Here is a 22,844-nt window from a genome sequence, read left to right as displayed (position 1 = left end):
TAAATATTCTTAAACTGTGCTTTGTAGTCTTCCTCGAAATAAACACTGTGAATTATCAGCTTTCATATCTTATAATAAGAATCTGATTTTTGTCGTTTCACAATAAAACTAATTTATTTAAATATTTTCCATGTAAATTCACACAATTATAATATTTGCAAAAGAAGCATGTTCTATTCGTAGCGTATAAATGTTAACCTTGTTTCATTCAATGGAACATTAACAAAATGTAGAATATTTAGATTTAATTTGCTATTTCTAGATGATAAGATTATGAGATATAAAAATTGACATTTTTGACTTACGACCGCATTTTAATGATGCAACTTACGACGCACACGAAACGTTATGTTGTTCGTGTGAAACAACGCATGTATGTTAATGTAAACCACAACGATTGTTGTTAAAGAGAATCGAGGATTGGATGTGAAAAATGAAGTAACAAAATGCGGTACTTAAGTGTTACGTAACTTTTTACTTAAACGACAAAAACGCTAATAATTAGCTTCGTTGGAAGTACTTAGTACCGGTTACAAGTGTTAATTTTACAGATAATAAAATCTAAAAAAAATACAATCGCATAGCTTTGTCTATTGTGAGTCGCGCGAAACACATAATTAGATTTTCGGCGAAGTATTCGCGAAAATAAAGGGAAAATTGCTGTTTTAACAAAAAAATTAGAATTTTGTACGTATAGAGATAAGCGGTCGGTAAAGCGCGAAACCCGATAACAGTCTTACACTAATAATGGATGTGGTTTTTAATTCATTATATTGCATAAAATAATAATTAGAGTATTTTTATTTTTTTTTACAATTAGTATTATTGTAAGTACATGCTTTTCTCTGAATAAAATTTCATTAATAAATTTTCTCGTGAATATATCACATAAAATAATACTTTTACTGGAAACATCTAGGTAAAAAATGGCTACGTGTTTGAAATGCTACAGCAATCTTTTTTGGCAGGCAGGACAATAGGACAATGCTTCGTCATGTAGTAAAAAATATGTATCTTTTGAAAGTGCTGGAGATTTATGGTCATTTCAACTGGTTCAGCGGCTCCCATTTTTTTTGCAAAATATCGTCTATATTTTAATTATTATCAAACGATACTAATTTAAATTAAAATTCTACTTATAAATTTTCGATTTATTTCTTAATATATGAAAAGCAAATAAGCATTATATATTATATAACTAATATTATATTCATACTAATAAATAATATAAATAAAATATTTTAAATTAACTATATTTAAGGGCTCCTTTACATCGATTTTATTGTGTAGAAAATATTATTAGGAGTTATTAATTCAAATACATCAACTGTTGTTCAAAATATCGCGAATGTACAACAATATTTTTGTCACAGAGATAAGATAAATCGATTATTTATTTTGATTGAATCTACGTTATAAAAACGTTGGCAAACGATGAACCATATATAAAATAAATATTAGTCAGCTTTGAAATCACGTGTATTTTTATATACAAGTCCAGTTATTTTTTATGTAACTGTAAAAGTATTACATAAATAAATTTATTATTTAAACACCATCATACACAGCTATTATTTTCCGCGTAAACTTAAATAACAATTATAAAGTGTCGCAACACGTGTGTGCGTAGAAAAATTTACACGATGGGCGATACAGCGAATAATAAGAATGGAAAATCTCCTTGACCAATAAAAATATATAGTGTACTTTATCATTTGAGGTCTACAATCAAGGTTGGTTTTCAGTGAGATGTGTGCTTGTAGATACGATCTGTTCTTTCACCATTGTCTACCCAAAGACTGTGTGTCTTGTCTGATATTTTTGCATTTGCGTACGTAACAATTAAGACAGTTTTTTTGTAGTGTTCTTTCATTGTTATCCCGTGAGGAAATATTACTTCACTTTTTATAGGCAGTAAATAAGAATTTTCGCGATCATATCCGAGAGGTGCTGTACCATTGTGGATACTATTGGCTAAATTAATTAGCTGCCTAATAGAAGCTGTTACTCTGTTATTGTGTTTTGTTACAGCCGTGGAAAAAACAATTAAGATGTCAGAATTGGTTCTTAATCAATGCTTCATCTTGTTTTAGACAAACAATCTTATAATTTACATTTTGAGAATTACGTGTTAACAAGAACCATAAAATTTAATATTAATTGCGAAAGTTAAACACATAAAAATTTGGAAAACCTATTGATTCGTCACTTTTACTTTCTAATCTTAGTTCAAATTTCACTATAAGTTTAATTTCAAATATCGCACATAATATTTACTTCGTTATTTTTATAGCTATTACAATATTAAATAAAATGTAAAGACAGGGTTATTACTTGCGTAAATTTGTTCAATTATGACAAGTAATTATGATCAATCAAGTATCAACATGACTGACCTAAATGTAAGCGTATTTTACTGTATTATTTTATAATAATGATATATTTAAATAACAATTATATTATTATTAACTTTAAGCTCGCCAATATTAAATTAACAAGTTACTCGTTAATAACTATTTTTAGATTTATGGTAATTTATTAGTAAATATACATATGAATAATTAAATAATTAAATTCATTAAAAATACATAAACCTATATCAATACATGAGTAAAATAAATATAAACTTGAAGTTTATAGATAAGTATTTGATGCTTTTTATTTTCATTTCATCTTCTTTTTTTATATACTTGTTAAAAAAATATTGTATATATTTATTTAGATGTTATGAGCTTTTATGTGATCTTACCAATGTTTGTTAATCCATTATTTTTAATAATTACCTAAATTCTGAATATATTATAATTACAATTGAAGCATATATGTAGATAAATATGTATTTTATAAAATATGAACATAAAACTATTCTGTAATATAAAAAAATATTAATAATAAGAATAAAATAAATAAAATATGAATATTATAAAAAAATATAAAAATCTTTCTTATTTTATAAAATTAAAAATATACATAGTATGTGTTTAAAAAATATGTATAAAAAATAAAGAATAACGATCTGAGTAAACTATCATGTGAAACTTATTATTTTGTGAAACAGTATAGCTATTAGCAACAACTCATTAAATATACATAGATTTGTATTTTATAAAATAAGAATTAAATACTTTCTTGTATTTTATAAAGTAATAATAATTAAAATAAAATCACAATACACGACTAAGCTTGATTTTAGTATATTCTATTCATCAGTGATATTGGGAAAATCTAGAAAAATCTAATTTATGATCATCTGTTGTAATTTTAATAATATAATAATTACTAATTCAGATGTTCCAGAAAAAAAAATATAAAGTAATTAGGGTTCATATGGGATTCGAACCCAGGTCTTTCATGTATTGTATCATGGTATTATGCTATGACTATCGTACTGGGAATAATCACAGATTTTTATAATAATTGTGACATACCATATAATTTATTTCAATATAAATCTAATTCTTTATTTATAAATCTATTTCTTGCATGAATTTTTTCAGTCAATACCCACGCATGTATGGACAAAGCTCGTATTTAGACCATTCGGTCAGTATGTGTATATTGAGCCAAAGCGAAGCAAATCGTGGCCGTTTTGGCTTTGTCCACACAAAAGTGGATTAAGTAAGAGTCAGGGCGAGCGTGCGAAAGACATATTGCATACACAAACTATACTACGTGCCTATGCGATTTTTGAAGTATTTCCCATTGTGGAGTTGGGAAATTGTCGCACATTGTTCGCTCAATGCCGTCGATTCGTTAATAAATGGGAGCGCAAGGGTGATTCGCCACATATAGTTTAGTCAATGGTATTTTGCGACTGTAAACAGCTCAATATAAATATCTAATGGGACAACGAAGAACTTGAACAGATTTTTGAAATGTATCGCTATTCACGGTCTTCTTAAAAATCAATATTAGAGGGTTATCTGGTAAGTAAAGATACAAGGTTAATCAAAATGGAAGCCAATTTGCTTACTTATTTTTAAACTAGAAATACAGACGCTTTTGCTGGGGTGAGAGTTGAGTAGGGGAGTTTACGGTGGGTCAGTTGCAGTAACGCTTTTTTAGTTTTTAAACCATTAATATACTATTTATGATTTTATTTTTTACCAATTTCACATTTTATACGTGAATCATGGTTCTTAAACCATATTTTAAGAATATAAATGCTGATGAATCTAGTAATTATTAAATAACTACAAATATAACTCTTATAAGAATTATATTAATTACGACGCTTAAGGAAAAGAAATAGAATTTTTATTCCACAATAGTTTTATAATAAAATTGGTATGATATTTTGCGCTTTTAATTAGAAAATATAATAAAATAAATCAATTGCACCTAATAAACATACAAACACTCATATTATTACATACAAATATGTTCGTAATTGTCTTGTATTATTACGGTATAAAAAGGGAAACAAACAGTCGTTAAATTGGATTAAATAAATTTCTACTTCTCTATGATTATGGGTCTGTGATTTGCTATTGTTTATTTTTATTACCTCGTTTTCATTGTCTATATATTTTTTAGGGATTAACTAGCTCGAGGTCACAATAAGTGCCTTAAATTCATATATTTATTTCAAATAATAGACCTTGCTATTATTTTGTAACTTTTGTAAAAAATATCAATGTGGCAAAAATATACTTTTATGATAAACCCTAAATTAAAAAGCAGTAGATACATACATTAATAGAAAGCAATATGGTATAAAAAATTCATTAACTCTTTGATTTTTTTTTTATAAATGTACTCTATTAACATACCTTTCTTCAGTCAAAATAAAATAATTTGCCTGTACATAAATTATTAAATTCATACACGTAACAACGGTTTTGTAAAATGATAATAATGTTTGCTTAATAAGGGCAACAAAACTCATTAACCTCTAAGATTGCTAACTTTGTCTGCAACATAAAAGATATCTTATGGGAAAATTGTGCACCTCTACGTGTAACGTATTAATATTGTATGACTTATAGGTCGAATTTTACACAATTGCTCCATAAATCGTTCATTATAATTTCAGTCAATATTTCCACACTGAACTGATTTGAACTTATGAGAAAAATATGTCTTAAAAAATCGTTTCTCAATTATATGGTATATTAAATACTTAGCAATCTCTGCGGATATTGATTTGCTGAAATTTCCATAATTGCTGAAAATATTTTCGTTAAACAAACATCACGCAATTATTACCTTAATTGTTCTATTACATAGGGAAGCACTCTTCTTATTATTTAACGATATGTTTGAAAAGAACACCAAACACGCCAATGTTATGTTAACATATTCCGCTTTCATATCGCAGTTGCTTACTAGAATACGGCGAAAGTGACTGTAAATACTGTCTAGTGAAAAAAATGCGATGATAAATCTACCGTGTATGTGTAATTTTTCACATTTTTAAACAACGTACTATGTGGTGACAATATGTATGGTTTCCTGCTTTAAAAATATTTGCCAATGGTATTGAAAAAACAAATGGTTATTAGCTAATAGGATGAATGTAAAATAACTGTTTTCTGACCAAAATGGAAGTCTTTTAAAGAATTTTGCATTGAAACTTATATGGATGTATAATAGTATTAAAACTTTTTTATGTTGCATAATTTTGTACTAAAAATTTACTAGTAAAAAACCTATTATATTCATATAAAAAATAAAAGTATGAGATTATTTTGCATATCATTAAAAATAAATGTATATTAATAATATTTAAGTATATATTTTAGAAATAAAAATATAAGACGCTTAAGACAATAAATTGCTATATTAACAAATTACAGTGCAATACTAAAGATAAATGTTTATATTATTAATTTGTGACGTTTATAATCAATATTAGATATGCATATTTTCTATGGTTTCTCTTTGATATATGTGTAAAACTTTGATAAAACCAGACAAATAATATATTATAGATGTCATATCAAAAAAATTGTAGAAAGTCTTAAAAATATGATCAATCAGAGATTGACCGTTACATATAATAATTAAATTTTATTGTTTGGATGTTATCTTGTTTGTTTATTATTTTTTCTGTACAGAAAAGTTAGTGTTAAAAACACATAAAAAATACATACCAAAATTTTAATATTATTATTTAATGACCAAAAATATACAATTTTTATATTACGATATTATTCAATCCATAATATTATTTAATATCGTAATATTACGTGTAAGTACTTAGTTTTAATGGTTTAATGGTTCAGTTGATATTTATTGTTTATATGTTACCAACCAGTAAACATTATAACTTAATTAGCTTGTTATATTATGCAATATTAGGTAATGTGTAACTGGATTTAATATTTTAAAAATAAATTCAGTTTTGTTGCTATTCAATTGTTATCAATATAGAAATCATATAATTATAAAATTTAAAACAAAATTCTCGTTTTACATGAATAAATATTTAATTAGTTAATTATAAAATATTTTTAAATAGCAAATAATTATTATATAATTAGCATATCGCAAGATAAACGGTATAACAATGATATGAACCACCTGAATAATAGCTTATAAAACGAACCGCCCATAGGATGCAGTTAACATTTGAAGATCATAAACTAAAATTAACGTTTCAATTGTCTATGCACGTATTCATAGTGACGAAGAAACTAATGGCTTTAAAAAAATTTTCCGATGCAAAAACGAATTCCGAAAATATATATGTAAACTTACATTGTCTGTCAACATCCAAGGAATTCGGTTAAAAGGGGGAACCGTTTTTCTTGTGACAAAATATGATACTGTTACAGCTTTTGTTTTAATAAAAATATTAGAATTCAACTTCCTAAGCTAACTAAATGTGAAAAAATGTCGGATGGAAATGGAAAATTTAATGAAATTTGAAAGACAAAAAAAAAATGCAAATTCAATACAAAATATGTGTTTTTCTATACTCCAACGATTTATTTTAGTTGACCTTTATATTCTCAACAAATTATATATAAGACAGAAATAATAACATACTTCTAGATTTTAATTGTATTTTGTTTATGCTGTGTAAGTTAAAGCCTATAATGAAGTTTTCTAAACGATAATAGAGGAAAATAGGTTTTCTTCATATACTTATTTAAGGTATATCTAAACACGCATCGAATGGCCTTGTTCGTGTTTAATGCTCACTCAAAAGCACCTACTAAATTTTAATCTTCAGATTAAGTTCGGCAAGTCCCCGGCCTGTGATCGTATCTTTGCTTTGTGTACGCCAGGAGAAAAACGCTCTTACCTTCACGCGTTGGCCAGATAACATCTTTGGATTGTAATTATTTGTTATGCTAATCATATTTTCAGGACAATGACCGACTTTTTTGCGGTTGCGTCACACGCTCGCCGTGTGTCTTTGATATGTGTTATTATTATTTCTTTGCGCTCTGATTGTGAGGAGAATCGATTTAGTCTTTTGTTGCGACGGTGACCTGACTTAAGCATTGTTGAATGACCAAAAAACGGTTGAATAATGGATACAGCAATGTTTTTGTTATATTAGGGCCAGCATTGGCACGAGCCAGTACTTGCATATTTTTATTAATAATAATAATTACTTTGTTCCTAAAGATCAGTCATAAAAATAAAAAGGAAAAGGATATACTACGTTTTAATGCAAGAATAAATAACTCATAACTCTTTTGAAAAAGATAGTTATTTTTGCTAAAAGTTAAGATAGATGATCCTTACTTAATTTAAAAGAATTAACAAAACAATAAATATCAATAAGTTATTTCAGGACAGCAATTTTAAATATAAGTAAATATGTTCTGGTCTGTCCACTTTGGTTGCAAATATTCTCATTGACAATGAACTAATTTTTTTTCCATTTGATAATGATACGGTACTTTTGAAATGTAATTAGTGATCTAAGAAAGAGATTTAGATGTACATATACGTCTTTTACAGAAATTTATCATCTAAATATAATTACTTATATAAAAGAAAACAAAAAGTTAAAATAAATAATGTATATTCTGAAGAGAAATTAGTGTCTTATGGAGTACCACAAGGGTCTAAATTGGGACCATTGTTATTTGTTTTGTATATTAATTATATAGTTAATAACGTGAAAAAATGTAAAATTCATCTATTTGCGGATGACACATTAATGTATTGCATAGGTGATAACATTAAAGAAATTGTAAATAATTTAAATAATGAATTAAGTATTTTAGAAATATGGTTAAAGAATAATGTACTTAAATTAAATGAGAATAAAACTAAATGTATGTTTATTAATTATAAAAATGTGTTAGATAATAGTACCAAAATAGTAATAAATAATTCTAGTATAGAAATAGTGGATAATATAAAATATTTAGGAGTAATTGTTGATACAAAATTAAATTTTAAAGAACATTGTAATTACATATTAAAAAAAATAGTAGAAAAATAGGTTTATTATCTAGATTAAGAAATATATTAAGTATAAATACAAAAAAAATAATTTACAATAGTATAATATTTCCCCATTTTAATTATTGTGCAACACTATTAAATATGTTAAATAAATTAGATAAACAAATGTTGCAAAAATTACAAAATAGGGCAATGAGAGTAATCTTAAATAAAAATAGATTAACTAATTGTAAAATTATGATTGATAGATTAGAATGGTTGAATGTTCAAGAAATATTGAATATGAATGTTTTAGTATTTATATATAAGTTAGAAAATAATATGTTACCAAAATATTTTAATAAGTATTTAATAAGAAATAAAGATGTACATAAATATAATACTAGAAATAAAGAAAATTTAAAGATAATTAAGTATAAGAAAACGAGTACGGCTAGGGGAATTATGTACGGAGGTTTTGATTTATATAATAGTCTTCCAAGAGAAATCCGAAACAGTAAAAATATAACGGGTTTCATAAATGGAATAAAAAAACACCTTCGTACATATAGAAATAAATTATAATATTAAGACTTTATTATTGTATATTTTTATTTTTTCTTTCTGTTGTGCATTTTTTATATATTTTTATATATGTTTACTAAATTTGTTAGATGTAAATATTAGCTATTAAGCTAAATAAACTAATAAAATAAATAATAAATAAATATATTTTTTAAACTATTTACTTTAGGTCAAATTTGATGAACGAATAATAAATATATGTTAACATTTTACTGAATAAGTCATCATAAGGCATAACATATATATTTCAATTTAATTTTAAAATAAATTATTCCTTATTTTACAATATTTAAATTAAAAATTCAAAAGCAATGGTTTTTATTAAATTAATGTATTCCTATATTTTCGCACATTTTAATAGTCATCTTCACGTTTTTATCTATTTTTTAAAATTCATCCCAAAATTGATAAAAATAGTTACCGTTTTAGTGCAAAAAATAATATTTTATGTGCAATAAATGCCAAATGTTATCTGGCATTATCATAGTAAAAATAAATGCCTTTATTATTCACTTATTACTGCGTTTTTTAATCAATGTTGGGTTCAAAGTATTTAAAAGTTAATATTCCTTTTTTTAAATTTATTTTTCATTTTAATCTAAAAAGATAATATATACAATACATTTTTCTTTTCTTTTTACATACACATAACATAACTTTTTCTGGTGCAATTCTCGTTTAGGGTTGAAAAATATGCTTTTACATTAGTATCGTTTTCGTATACAATTATATTCAACCCACTCCTCATCATCTGTTACAATGATTCTCGCCTATCTATTAAATTAATTTGTGACAAATTATGCCACCCAAACGCTGAGGTTATTTGAGAAAAATATTTATATCTTTAAAGACGATCTAAGAAATATTTTTTAAGAGTATCTCATTAGGAGTACATCAAATTTATAACATGTCTCTTTAAAAAATCTTTAATAATAGGAAACAATATATATTAGAAAGGTAGAAAGCCATTTAAATAATCTTAATGAGTGCTTTAATGCTTTCTGTATGAATACCAGTTTCATTTTAAGAGTGTTCTTTAAGTAGTTTATTAAACTATAAATGCTATTGCTTTAATATAGCTTTACATGTGAATCATTTGTTTATTATTATTTTGTGCCTTTGCTATATTTTTTTGAGGTATTAGGTATAAAAGTTATTTTATTTTTTAATAATATTATGTCAGTGTGTGAAAATTTTCATTCATTGTTGTTTTGGCTTTCCAAAAAAAATAACAACTCTTGATAGTTATATAATTTTGAACATTTTCAGATCGAATTTTTACACCAGCCCGATAGGATGTCGTAACTTAGCATGTCAGAGTATGCTGTTTTTCTTTTCTTCTTTTTAGAAAATTATAGCACATCCACGCTAGTACAATAGTAAAAAATCTAAGGCGCTTGTTTGATGAAGCGCTACACTTTCGTTTCTACGCGTTATGTAAGATTCAACGGTGTGAAACAGGCGTGTATATAGCCAATACAATGGCGATTAATATACGATACGATGTGAAATATATTTGTGTAATAAATAAAATATCGAATCAATTTTTTAAGATTTATTAGAAGCTCATACAAAAGATCAACATTACAAGTAAGAATTAGACTAGACATGAATTTGCTGTACACAAGAGAAGGAACTATAAATTGAGAACATTATCAACTAAAATAACAACAGTGAATAAACGCAACAAGTATTTACATTTTCATGCATATAATAGAAAAAAAAGAAAATTGTTAAAAATAATTAAATATAGCCATCTAGCGGTGAGTTTTCGTATTAATATATTATCTTAGCTTAGAACCATACTAGAAAACTTTTAACAACAAAAAGCTATAACATTCAACGACCGACTCTACGCAGTCGGTAATAATAATACTGTTATAAAAATATTTTTATTTAATATTTTAATCGACTTAGTTGAAATGATGGTGTCCTTCATGTGGATTGATTGGGGCAGTTTTGTGAACTACGGCGTTGAATCCATTGTGCTTATCGGCAGTATAGTCAACAGTGCGGATTGAACCGTCTGGTTCAACTACGGAGTATTGTCCTATAAAATATATTAATAATAATTAATACGATTTATAAAAAAAAAACATTGGTGACATCTGATAAACGAAGCTATGGTATAAAATAATTTATAATTATTTAAAATATAAGTTTTTGATTTCCAGACCTGTTTAATCGGAATCTTGTTACAGTATCTACTCTATTAGATATGTGTATTCACAATAACAAATAATATGAATTATTTTTTATACCCTTGACTGTGTCTCCGTCTCTGGTTTCGTGATGGGATTTGATGTCTCCGCTGTGAAAGTCGTTTACACCATACTTGAACGTGTATTTTGGATAAGCCTGAAATAGTAATTAGTGAAATTGGTTAAACAATCAATCGCGCGTAAAATAAGAAAGTTGACATAGTCGACAATGTATATTTAACGTTAAATTGGTAAAGAAAGCGGTCGAATTATAATATTATATATTATTATCGAAGATAATAATCTTCAGCTTTAGAGTAAATCAAGTTTAATATTATAACGCGTGTATTTACGACGCAAACATTTTCTAGTCGATCAGGAAGAGTCAGAGCTCAAAAGTGAAACTTATCTTAACGGAAGTTTTCTTATACATATAGACGTTTCACGTGTATATACATATATATACTGAAAGCTAATCGTTTAATTAGGTTCCGATCGGTGCCAAGCGTATTTAACTTGTTTTGCATGCGTAATTTATAATTGCGCAATATGTAACAATTTATTTATCTAAAGGGTAACGCACTTAAGATGTCAGTCTTGTCTTGCGAGTTGTAACCACTTTTGCTTTTTATATGGCAACCCAGATATACTGAGAGTTTCGCTTTTCACGCAGAACTAGTAACGCCAATGAAAACTTTCACGGTCGTTCGCAGAGAATCTATTATTACGATTCTCAATTATGTAGCAGATGCTGTGTCCATTAATGGAGTTTTACGTTGTCTGCATACTTAGCTACCTCATTGAATCCGTTACAGTATTTCTCGAAAACGAGAAGACAAAGCAGAACGTGTTTAAAATACTTAGCAACTTAGTTCAGCATGAGTATCAATTAATTAATATGCAAAAACACTAGTTATGGTATCTATGTTTAAATATCTTATAAGAGTATTCAAATATATGCTTAATAGTCAGTAAGGGTAAACTTTTTATACCGCGACCAATATTCAATTGCTGAAGGCAACCATCTGTGGGGCACCTAGAAAAATTAAAAAGTTCAGCTAATTTATACATATAATTGTATATTAAGTGTACTATTTTATTTTTTAATTACCCATTATAATGTTTTATATGAGATTCATCTAAAAAGTAGTATTTTTATATTTTGAGGGCTATTTGAAATTTACTTGTATTATTAAAAATTGTATGTATTATTTTTCTACGCTAAAATAATGTTTTTGTTAATTGAATGATACATCTTTTTATCATGTATATTAAAAGCAAATTTGATTTTCATTATTTTCCTCGCTGTTTTAAAACTTTACTCTACAATGCTGTGATTCGTATTGTTATAATTTAATATTGCACAGAAGAAACTCTTATAAAAAGCGATTCGAATTATAATTATATTTGAAGCCGTCTTCAATCCAGAGATTTTAATACAGAAATGGCTGTCCTCATGTAAATTATAATTTTTAATTTGTAGAACATAACGAAACCCATTTTTTATATATACTTTAAGTCAATCGCTTTGAGTGTAGCTTTGTCATCCACTGCCGTTATTTGACACGGCTCATTGTTTACAAGCAACATTTTCATGATGCAGTTCATTACTTTTTAAATATATTCTTACATAGTAGTCGACGTGCTCTTCCTCGTGATGCTCTTCTACGTGAGGATGCTCGTGATGGTGTCCAAAACCGTGTCTCTCTTGAGCTTGCTCCCCTCCGTGCACTTGATAGACTTCGTACTGTTGTTCATGTTCCGAAGCTTGATGTTGTGGCTCCACGTAGCGAGGGTATGCTGATACAGCGGCGACTAGGGCCAAGGACAAGACTGCGAGCTGAAACGCAAAAATGCATGCTAAATCAAGCATTTAAACAAATGCAAATTGGGCAGTTGCGTGTGGCATAATAACGGGCCATAATGGACCAGGCGGTCACGGTCGAGCGACACCATTAAACGCGGCGCTGAGGTGATGTATCGATTCCTGGAAAAAGCGTAAAAGTGAAATCTGCAAAAGGTGATTTTCTGTCGTTTGACTTTCTTGATTGAAGTGTTTTTGATGTGTGAACGCTCGATTTCGCTGCGTTTCGTAATATAGGAACGAGTGCGTAACGCGACCGGAGATAATGGTACAAAAATAAATTGTGTAATAATGCGTTCGACCCTTTTGAATTAATGTTGGTAGAACTGCGCGCGGCGTGATTATGAACATCCCTAGCGCGCGCACTAATGGAACATCCCTATATGCTTAAAACGTTTAAATGAGCGATCTTATAACATTAAAGACAAAACATTTCCTTAGATGTTATTATTATTGTTTTTCTTATAAAAGCCTATTATTGAAGACAATGGTATAATGTTTTAATACAATAGCTTTATATATTTTTCTTTTGAGTTTTATGTAAATATTGATGTAAAGGCAGATGACTTTTGTGTTAACAATGGCCTTAGAAGTTAAATGAGAAACTGCGTGGGAAATTTTAAGAAATCGAAGGCATTTCGATGGCGTTATATGATGTTTTGAAAAATTGTGTTTTCCGCTACTTGCGGAAGAATAAAAGTGCATAATTAAAATAAATAAACTTTCATGGTGGCCAACTTTAAAAAAGGATGATATTGGTAATATACATACAAATATAAATAATAGATTAAATATATGAAATTAAATGGAAAAATATTTTTTTTACAATTTACAAAATAATTCTAATCAAAAAAACTAAATATTAAATCACAAAAAATATATATTATATTATTTATTAAGATATTATATTTAAATATATGTTATATTATATTATAAAATAATATAGTATATAACGAAAAATAGTTGTTTTACGATTTAAAAAAAAATTGATATAGTGAAAGTAACAAAATAATTTCTCTAATCAAAAAAATAAAATAATATATTACACCTATGTAATTAATTAGATAGTTGAACCAAATGGTAAAGTTGATATTAGATATAAGCACCATTACCTAATAACATTGTGCTAAAAGGTACGATATAGATATACTAATAATAATCATGTAAAATATCGACACATAACTGTATATTAATTTGATATTAAATGTTAAAAAATTTAATGAATAACATATTATAATAAATTATTTATTGTTTCCTATGTAATTTTATTATTTTTTAAAATACTGATAACATTTAAATATCCCTGTTTATATGTAAATAATTTATAAATGTAATTATATTTTCTATTTATATTATATTTGATTTACGTTGTCAACCGAACCATAGCTTTTTGCTTTAACATACTTTACAATAATTATAAAAAAATATTGGTACTTAAAAAAATATTTTTTACCATTACCGAAAAATAATTATGAATTGCCTTTTACGTAAATTATTGTTTGTACATATACTATTAATTAAAATTCCTAAAATACATATGCAATATATTTTTTATATATTCAATACGAAGATTAATGAAAAATTTTCACTATTACTAAAATGTTTATTTACCTTGAAAGCCATTGTAATTACAAATGAGTTTTTTGTTTCAGTCAAACACAAAAGGAGCTTTCGTACGAACGAACACTACAGCGAACGATGTGCGAATGATACATTGCTTGAAAATTTCTCCGTATTTATGCTGACAGGGGTGAATTGGAAATGTGGCGGGGGCGATCTATTTGGATTATTCAACGAAAAAAGATCGCGATTCATGCGAACAATCGCCTTATTAATTTACGCTCCATGAGAACGAAGCGCATCATTGGCGATTGATTAAATTTTTAAGAAAAATACGCCAAAATAAAAAAAAAACAACGGAGATTCCCATTGACCTTTCTAAAATGGTATTTCATTAATATCATAACAGTGCTACTTTCACACGTTCATGGCAGTTTGTTTGAGTATTATTAATGCGTTTAATTATTATATTTAACAATATTTATATCGAATAAACGTGTAATAAAATATTAAGTAAAAGGAGAAATACATATTTGAATGCTTTAATATATTTTTAAAAGATTTTATTAAGGAAATTCTAATTTATTATTTCTCGTGGAAAATATCACAATACAATACGATGTTTGTATATTATATTAGCAACAAATTAAATGGCCAGTTAATCTAAAATAGCATAGCAGTAATTTCGATTTGCTGCAGCAATCTAAAATTAAAGCTATTTTAATAAAAGTCTACAATTAAATAAAGCAATTTTTTTTGATTTTCAGTTCAGATAATTGATATCCATATAAATTTCACAATACAATGAAATTTTTGTCACAGATAATTTAATTTATATATAAAAGTTTTTTGCTATTATTTATATTTTAATAATTTTGGCAATTACAAATATATAATTTTAACTATAAATTTGCTAATTTTTGCTTTATAAATAGATGTCGCTTAAAAAAAATGTTGTAAATAGTTTTGCTATAAAGGATTTAATACTATTTATAGGTATTTGAAATAGCGATCTTATTTAATTATACTCCTCCAGAAACTGACTGTAAGAATCAGGTAGATTTCTGTGTTCAAAATAAATTAATTTATAAATATCGTAAAGAATATTTTTAAATATTTATATATAGATAAATTTGAAGCAACATATAACTCAAGAATAATTTATAAAATGAACTATGTAAACTGTGTGTAACAAAATTCGTTATTTACTGAATTATTTACTGAAATCTACCTAAAATAATGTGCTTTTTAAATTCTTACACATTTTCACAGCTCATAAGTTGCAAATTTAAATTTATAACATTTATACATATTTTTACACGATTATTTAGAAATTTTCCAGTAATTTTTAATTTATAAAAAGTAATAATACAGATCTTATATTTATTGATTTTTAATAGAATTTTCACGTATATATATTTTACTATAAATGAGAAATAATAGATATACACCTATTAATAAATGTTAAATTATTCTTAGCTATTGATTTAATTATTTATATAAAAATCAATCCTAAACAGCACATAGAAAATTTAAAAATCGTTGTTTTAAAAAGGCAGTTTATGGTAGATTTGGCAAGAAATGAATTATGTAGATTTTTTTGGATATACATATACTATTTTCAGAGAGAGATAATTGTCGTATAAAAAGATCCGTCTTATTGTTTCAAAATTTTATGGAAAATATTATATAGTAGCAAAATAGAGAAAAACTGTTTTATATTTAAAAAAATATAAAATAAATGTTTATTCTACATTTTTTGTAATTCTGTGGAATAAAACGGTATTTGCAGACACGATAATTACCACAGTTTTAATCATGTCGAAATTAAACGTTTTTTTACAGATGGATGACTTACAAATTTATGACGTATGTTTGGTTCGATAACCAGTTTATTCCTTTATCTTGTTTTATAATAGCAACTATTAAAAAAAATCGTAACATTGTCAAAAAAATTATAGAAAAAAATAAATAAGAATAGAAAAATAATTGAAAATTAAGTTTAAATTTTTTTACTTAAATGTCGATTTAATTTTGTTTCAAAAATTTTCGCTAAACAAAATCCTACAATAAAAAACAAAGAGTGCAAAAATGTTTTAAAGTAGAAATAAAACAAACATTTTTTTATTAAAAAAAAACGTAGCTCGGTTAAAAAAATATAAAATATTCTATAATTTAATCTAATAAATATTATAATAAAATTAAATAATTTTGTACACACTTTAACGTAAAAAATTCTACCCAATTCTTGTAGTTTTTGCAGGACTTATTTTTTATGAAACTTTTAAATAAATGGTCGGTAATTTATAGTCAATTATCAATTATATATCGTCAGTATGAATTGCAATAATACCTGGATTTTTAATACAGATATTGCTTACCACGATCCAGCATGGATTATTATTTTTTGTGAAAATTTGTGATTTGTAGATTTTTTGTTAAATTATATTTTTATTATATAACATTACAACTATACATAATTGTCACAATGTGTTCCGTATCATTAAATGTTGCTTAATCGAAAAATCTGATAAATGTCCATTTATTTACAGTTTAACTGAATACTTAATTGCTAAGTTTATGTTGTGATATATTATTGAATGTTGATACATTCTTGCAAGTTTTGCAAAAAAATTGAAGGATTTAAGAGTTGGAATATTTTCTTTAAAAGTATTGAATAAAAATGTAACTATTGTCGTTTTCTTTTTTTTTTGGTAAAAATATTTAACAAGCAGGTCAAACTTCTTCTTAAGTTGCCGACATTTATGACCAATTATCCGTCAAACAATAAGAAGCTTTAAAAACAACGATTTTTGTAATGTTTTATATTCGACGAAAGTAAAACGTTAATTATATATTCTAACCGTTTATAGCATTCATAAAAATTATACACTCGGCTGGCTATGGGCTTTATATAATGTAATGCGATTATAATATCATATTTAACAGTAGAAATCTGTTTTAATCCGCGAATTCCGATAACTAATAATTTTTATTGTGACTTATTTCACTTGAAATGATATAGGAAACAGACAATGGTGGCCATTGTGAAAAGTCAATAGGGTCGACGTTATATTGCCGAGTTTCTAAGAAGTGGAAGAAATCACATCCTAACAGTTAATTGGTGGAACGGTGATCAAACATTGAAGATTTTAACACAAATAAAAAATGTAAAATTATCAAAAAAATATCATAGGAATATAGGCAATTCACGATAGCGGAAACGAGAATGGAATTAGTGAACGGAAAAAAGTAATTATTTTCATTGTTGGCAAATGAACGAATTCCATTCTTCTATGTCATATCATGTACATATCTTAGATTTTGATATCTCAATTTAAAAATCAGAGTTACGCAATCATCACACACAAGCGAGCTGAAAATTTTATTTAATTCAGAAACGGCTTTCAACATAATTAATATTAAAATCTTATTGGTCACACACAACATTTTAAGATCAAGTAAATAATTATGTAAGAGCTATAATAATATTGTTACATCAATAGAACGTACAGAGTGCTTAATATATTTAACAATTATTTAGTTTAACGATGTATATACATTACACAAATACACACTTTAAAATTAATTTAAATAAAGTTTTATTATTTACTACTAATACTAAACGGTTCGTACCACTTTCTCTCAATAGATTATTAATTAATAAAATTAGCTAGATAGCCAACGTTACCTCGATTAAAAATTATTTCCATAAGTTCTTCAAACGGATATTAATTGCTCATCCACTAGACCATGACTTTGGCTACACTTTGCCATATAAAACTTTTCCTTAAGAAATGTGAGATAAACGATCCAAGATTAATAAACACATGAACCAATTGGGTAACCATTTAACTGTGTTACACTTTGGTGAGCGATTAAAAAAATATGACAGCAATTTTAAGTCATTGTGTGTGAAATGTGGCATTGTTTTGTGTTTGGTATTGCCACATTTCCATATGGGGAGATATATTACCTATTTTTGTACTTGTGTCATGGTTGCTAATCTGTATCTCAAAATTCGTTTCCTGTTGCCCAACGTGGATAAGAACCTAAGAAAATCTAGTACTTGCCCAACAAAGCATGATGACAATTTTCTAGAGAAAATCGCATAGGACTTCCTTTGTCCTTGCATTATTAGAAAATAATTGGCGTATGGTTCCACTATGCTTTTTAACTCTCTAAAATAATATAATCTTAAGTTCAATTAATATTTTCAAAGTTTATAATATATATTATATATAAGTTTATAATATATATTATATATAGTTTCAGATATTTATTATGATATTTGGGGTAAAAGGTGTAAAATTGTGAACTTTTAATTTAAATAAACATATTATTCGTGAATAATGTAAGAAATTAGTCGTGAGCAAAATAAAAAATATCTTTTAAGTTTTGATACAATTATTTACTAAATATTTTGTTACTACAATTGCTCGTCCTAATAAATCAGCGTTGCAGAAGAAGACAGGAAATACAGAAAGTTTCATCAAGCCTCGTATTAAGACAAATATGAAGGCTAGAGCAAATCCAGAGCAGACCACGAGAAACAAAATCTGGGATGTCACATAAAATTGACAGTGAACTAACACCTGACATGATACAACGATAGAATAACAATAGTAATACTTATATATAATTAAAATACTTTTTAAATTTTTAAAATTAAACAATATTTTATTAATATTTAATAACATATTAAATTTTTTATTAGTATTAAATATAACTTTAAAATAATAGAACCTTTATATTATTTTCATTGATTTTTTAATGTATATGCGATTTATATTTATTTTATAACTCGCGCTTCATGTGCATAATTCATTACATTGTATTCTCATATACACATGAAATAGTATATTATTCATTCCTATTTTCTAGCGCGTTAACCAGCCATAAAAAAGACACATTCATCAAGTTGCGAATTGACGTTCAAAATAAACGCTTACATCGCAATTAGCGACGGCCGAACACAACCAACATTTCACAAGGCACGATTTAGTAGCCAGCCGCGATTATCTAGTGAAAATAGAGTACACTATAACGACTCGAGATTTACTCTTAATATTTTAACAAGTCGATCGAGCTTTTGCGTCCATTGTCGGAGATGTAAACGCGCGAGTTACGCAACCCGAACATATTTCGAAACGGAACCTGCGCCTGTTTTCCTATGTAGCTTTTATGGAGTTTATGCACAATTGACATACATGCAAAATAATAAAATTGAGATTCAAATCTTATGGAGTTGAAATATATGATTAAAATTTCGTCAAGATTTCTTGGAAAACAATAGATTTTTGCAATGTTAATCTAGATATTTATTTTCTGTCATAATTGACCCAATGCCATATTTGAGTTCTAAATAAAAGAAGTTTTAATATGCCTAATATATGCAATACCTTTTATATTTACCCTACCCAATTTAATAAAATGTTTGTATTGTATATGCTTACATTTAGTAATGACTTAATGCTACAATATATAAAAAAAAATACTTTAAGGCTTAATTCAATACATGTTTAAAGTTGCCTATTTTAATGTAATTGTGTTAATGTAATTAACACAGCAACTGGTTTTTCTATTAAAAATAGTATTACAAAAGTTCAGCATTTTAGATTTTTAATGAAGCTGCAGAAATTAAATATTAAATAAAATAAAAATTAAATAAAAAAGTGTAATATAAAATATTAACTAGTAACCTATTTTGAAAAATACCACGATGACGTTTTTTGTATATCATAAAGGGTTCGTTTTGTACCAGCATATTTGGTTTGGCTTTTTTAGTCACTGTGTATTTAATACAATAATATAGTCGAGTGGATTTAGAATAACAATAAACTAACTAGCCTAACCGTTATCTAGTTTAGAATAAACACTGTATCCTGACTCATTTTGAAATTACTAATTCATGCTTCAAAATAAACATACAAAATAATTGGCAGGATTTTTATAATTTTTACACACTTTTTATATTATCTCTTACTGTTTTATTTAACTATATTTATTTTTCAAAATTAATATAAAAAAACTTAGCAAAATTATTTTTATTGAATTGAAGCTTTTCACAAAAAACCTAGTAGTAAGTTAAATATATTAGGAATTGATTTTTAAAATATATATAAAAAAACAGTATTTTTATACGTTTTAGATATTTGCTACATTTAATGCTTTTACTTTATTAAGTTATTGGTCAATAAATATAAAAATAATAAAACACGTAAATTTATATATGTTTTTTATTATTATATTAAAAAAAATATTTAATATTTCAAATCAATTCCTATATAAAATCTTAGCATGATTTTTCAACAAAAATCACTTCCGATTACTGCGTTAAATTAGAATAGTAAAAAATATTACTACATAGATCGAATTATATGCTCGAAATATATAACATGCTTTATATTGTGCGAACTTTTCATTGAAGTACTTTCCCCAATTTTGTATTCGCACTGTTATGGTTTACATGGGCGATCATAGGTTACGCAATGTAATATTATTAGATTTTTCCGTAAAAGTGTGTTTGTTATTACGACGTTAATAAATTATTTATTGCGCCGTAAACTTTTGTGGTCTTACGTTCACTTGAAAAGTGGTCATTTCGATACATGCACGTAGATGTGTATCGCCGGAATTGTGTCATTTCATGACAAATGTCTTATTATTAGACGTTATATAATCTTAGTATATATGTTATATCATTTCAAAGTATACGATAACTTAATAAAAGACAAGACCATATAGCTATAAAATTGTCATCGGATACCGTCACTCTAACACTCTTTTTTACAGATTTTTTTCACGCATAAATTAGATCAATCTTGAGTGCATAATATAGAGATGTAGTGCTTTTTATTATGTTGAAGATATTAAATCTCATTTATATATGGTTTTAAGCATTCGATTTTTAATCATATTTTTTTACTCTGCTTTCACTACTGAGCTTAATATTATTCGGGAAGCATTTTTTTAGTTGGTACACCAAAAAGTGGATTAAACATCCGGTTAACTTTTAAATTGAGATACTATAAAATATAAATGCAATTTATATTTTTTCTCTTTAATTTATGATGCAGGACTATCCCAAATAATCTTTGATCAGAAGTATTTTCCGAAGAATTAGATAAGAATCTCAGGAAAAAATACTTATTCATAATATCTATTTTAGTCCTTTATAAAGCACTTTATATCATACATTGCTGACCTAGTTTAATTTATTAGTAATCACTCTCATTTTTAAAATAATAATACTTTTAAATATTATTCTTATGAATTTTCTATTTTAATTATCTTGCATTTTTAATACTACTTAAGCACTTTCTAAAACATTTCTTAAATAATACCATATAAATTATTACTTCCTATAATAATATTTTATTAAATATAATCAGACAATTCATTTAGAACGATTTTTTAATAAAATAAAAATATGTATTGTATTATATATATATATATATATATATATACTAAGAATCTCTGCTATATTAAAAATAATTTATTTAACTATATAATAAAACATTTGTATTACATATGTATCGATTCATTCTTGATTTAATAAAGAGTTCAATGCATTCGAAATGTGATGCGCAGCAAATACAGGTTACTCGAGAATAAACTGTAAATCCAACATTTGCTTACTTTCATCTCCTCTGAGTTAACTCGTATTTTCTTTTTTATTCCACTTGATATATGATATATATAATATAAATATAAAAACGACCGAATTGTTCAAAGATAATTGCTATATTCGGATCAATGTATTACACGTTACTGTACGGTAGCAATATAAATTTATTTTCGCTCGTTTAACACACGTTGATCGCGATTCTAGATTCATAGATGGATATCTGAAAACGCTTACTTTTCCCTTTCGTTGCATATTGTTTTATTCATTACGAACGGCGGAATTAAGCGTGTCGCTTGATTAAGTGCATGATAGCTTTGTTGGAATTGTTACGGTTAACTTCCGAGGTTTGCGATTTGAATGGAATTTTAAACCTGTTTGTTTGTTTGTTACATGATTAACGAAATGTTGCATGCCAAAAAGTAACACAAACAATGGAACCTTTCTCGCGTATGATCGGAACAATTGAGAAAAAATCAGTTAAATTTGATTTGTTTCATTTTCAGTTTTATGTGTTCTTTTTTTTAAATGACTATAATTAAAATAAAATTCACAATATTTGCGTAAACGTATAATATTGTGCATGCTAAAGTAGTAGTTTTATGTACAAAGAAAAAATTAATAAAACCACTATTAACTGCTTCTACAGAGTGGC

At 26.2% G+C, this 22,844-nt stretch overlaps 1 protein-coding gene across 1 annotated transcript; it reads right to left on the bottom strand.

Annotated features, from left to right (window-relative positions):
- Positions 1–10,477: 10,477 nt before the first annotated feature.
- On the bottom strand, positions 10,478–14,719 carry LOC148228430 (uncharacterized). Its single transcript, XM_088200085.1, has 4 exons — positions 14,614–14,719; positions 12,769–12,978; positions 11,199–11,295; positions 10,478–10,987 (listed from the first exon to the last, which is right to left on the bottom strand). Exons 1-4 carry the CDS (start codon positions 14,623–14,625, stop codon positions 10,851–10,853), a joined length of 456 nt encoding a protein of 151 aa, XP_088056211.1. The 5' UTR covers positions 14,626–14,719; the 3' UTR covers positions 10,478–10,850.
- Positions 14,720–22,844: the final 8,125 nt, after the last annotated feature.

The sequence above is a fragment of the Plectrocnemia conspersa genome, unplaced genomic scaffold (assembly GCF_051122295.1).
Source record: "Plectrocnemia conspersa isolate PC_06_02 unplaced genomic scaffold, ASM5112229v1 ptg000012l, whole genome shotgun sequence".
NCBI lineage: Eukaryota > Metazoa > Arthropoda > Insecta > Trichoptera > Polycentropodidae > Plectrocnemia > Plectrocnemia conspersa.
This window is presented reverse-complemented; position numbering and strand designations above follow the sequence as displayed.

Excerpts from the sequence above, each read along its gene's own strand:
- LOC148228430 (XM_088200085.1), bottom strand. Across the intron at positions 11,296-12,768 it reads AAGAGCACGTCGACTACTAT|GCTTATCCAAAATACACGTT; the intron begins GTAAGAATATAT and ends TTACTATTTCAG. Across the intron at positions 10,988-11,198 it reads AGACGGAGACACAGTCAAGG|GACAATACTCCGTAGTTGAA; the intron begins GTATAAAAAATA and ends TATATTTTATAG.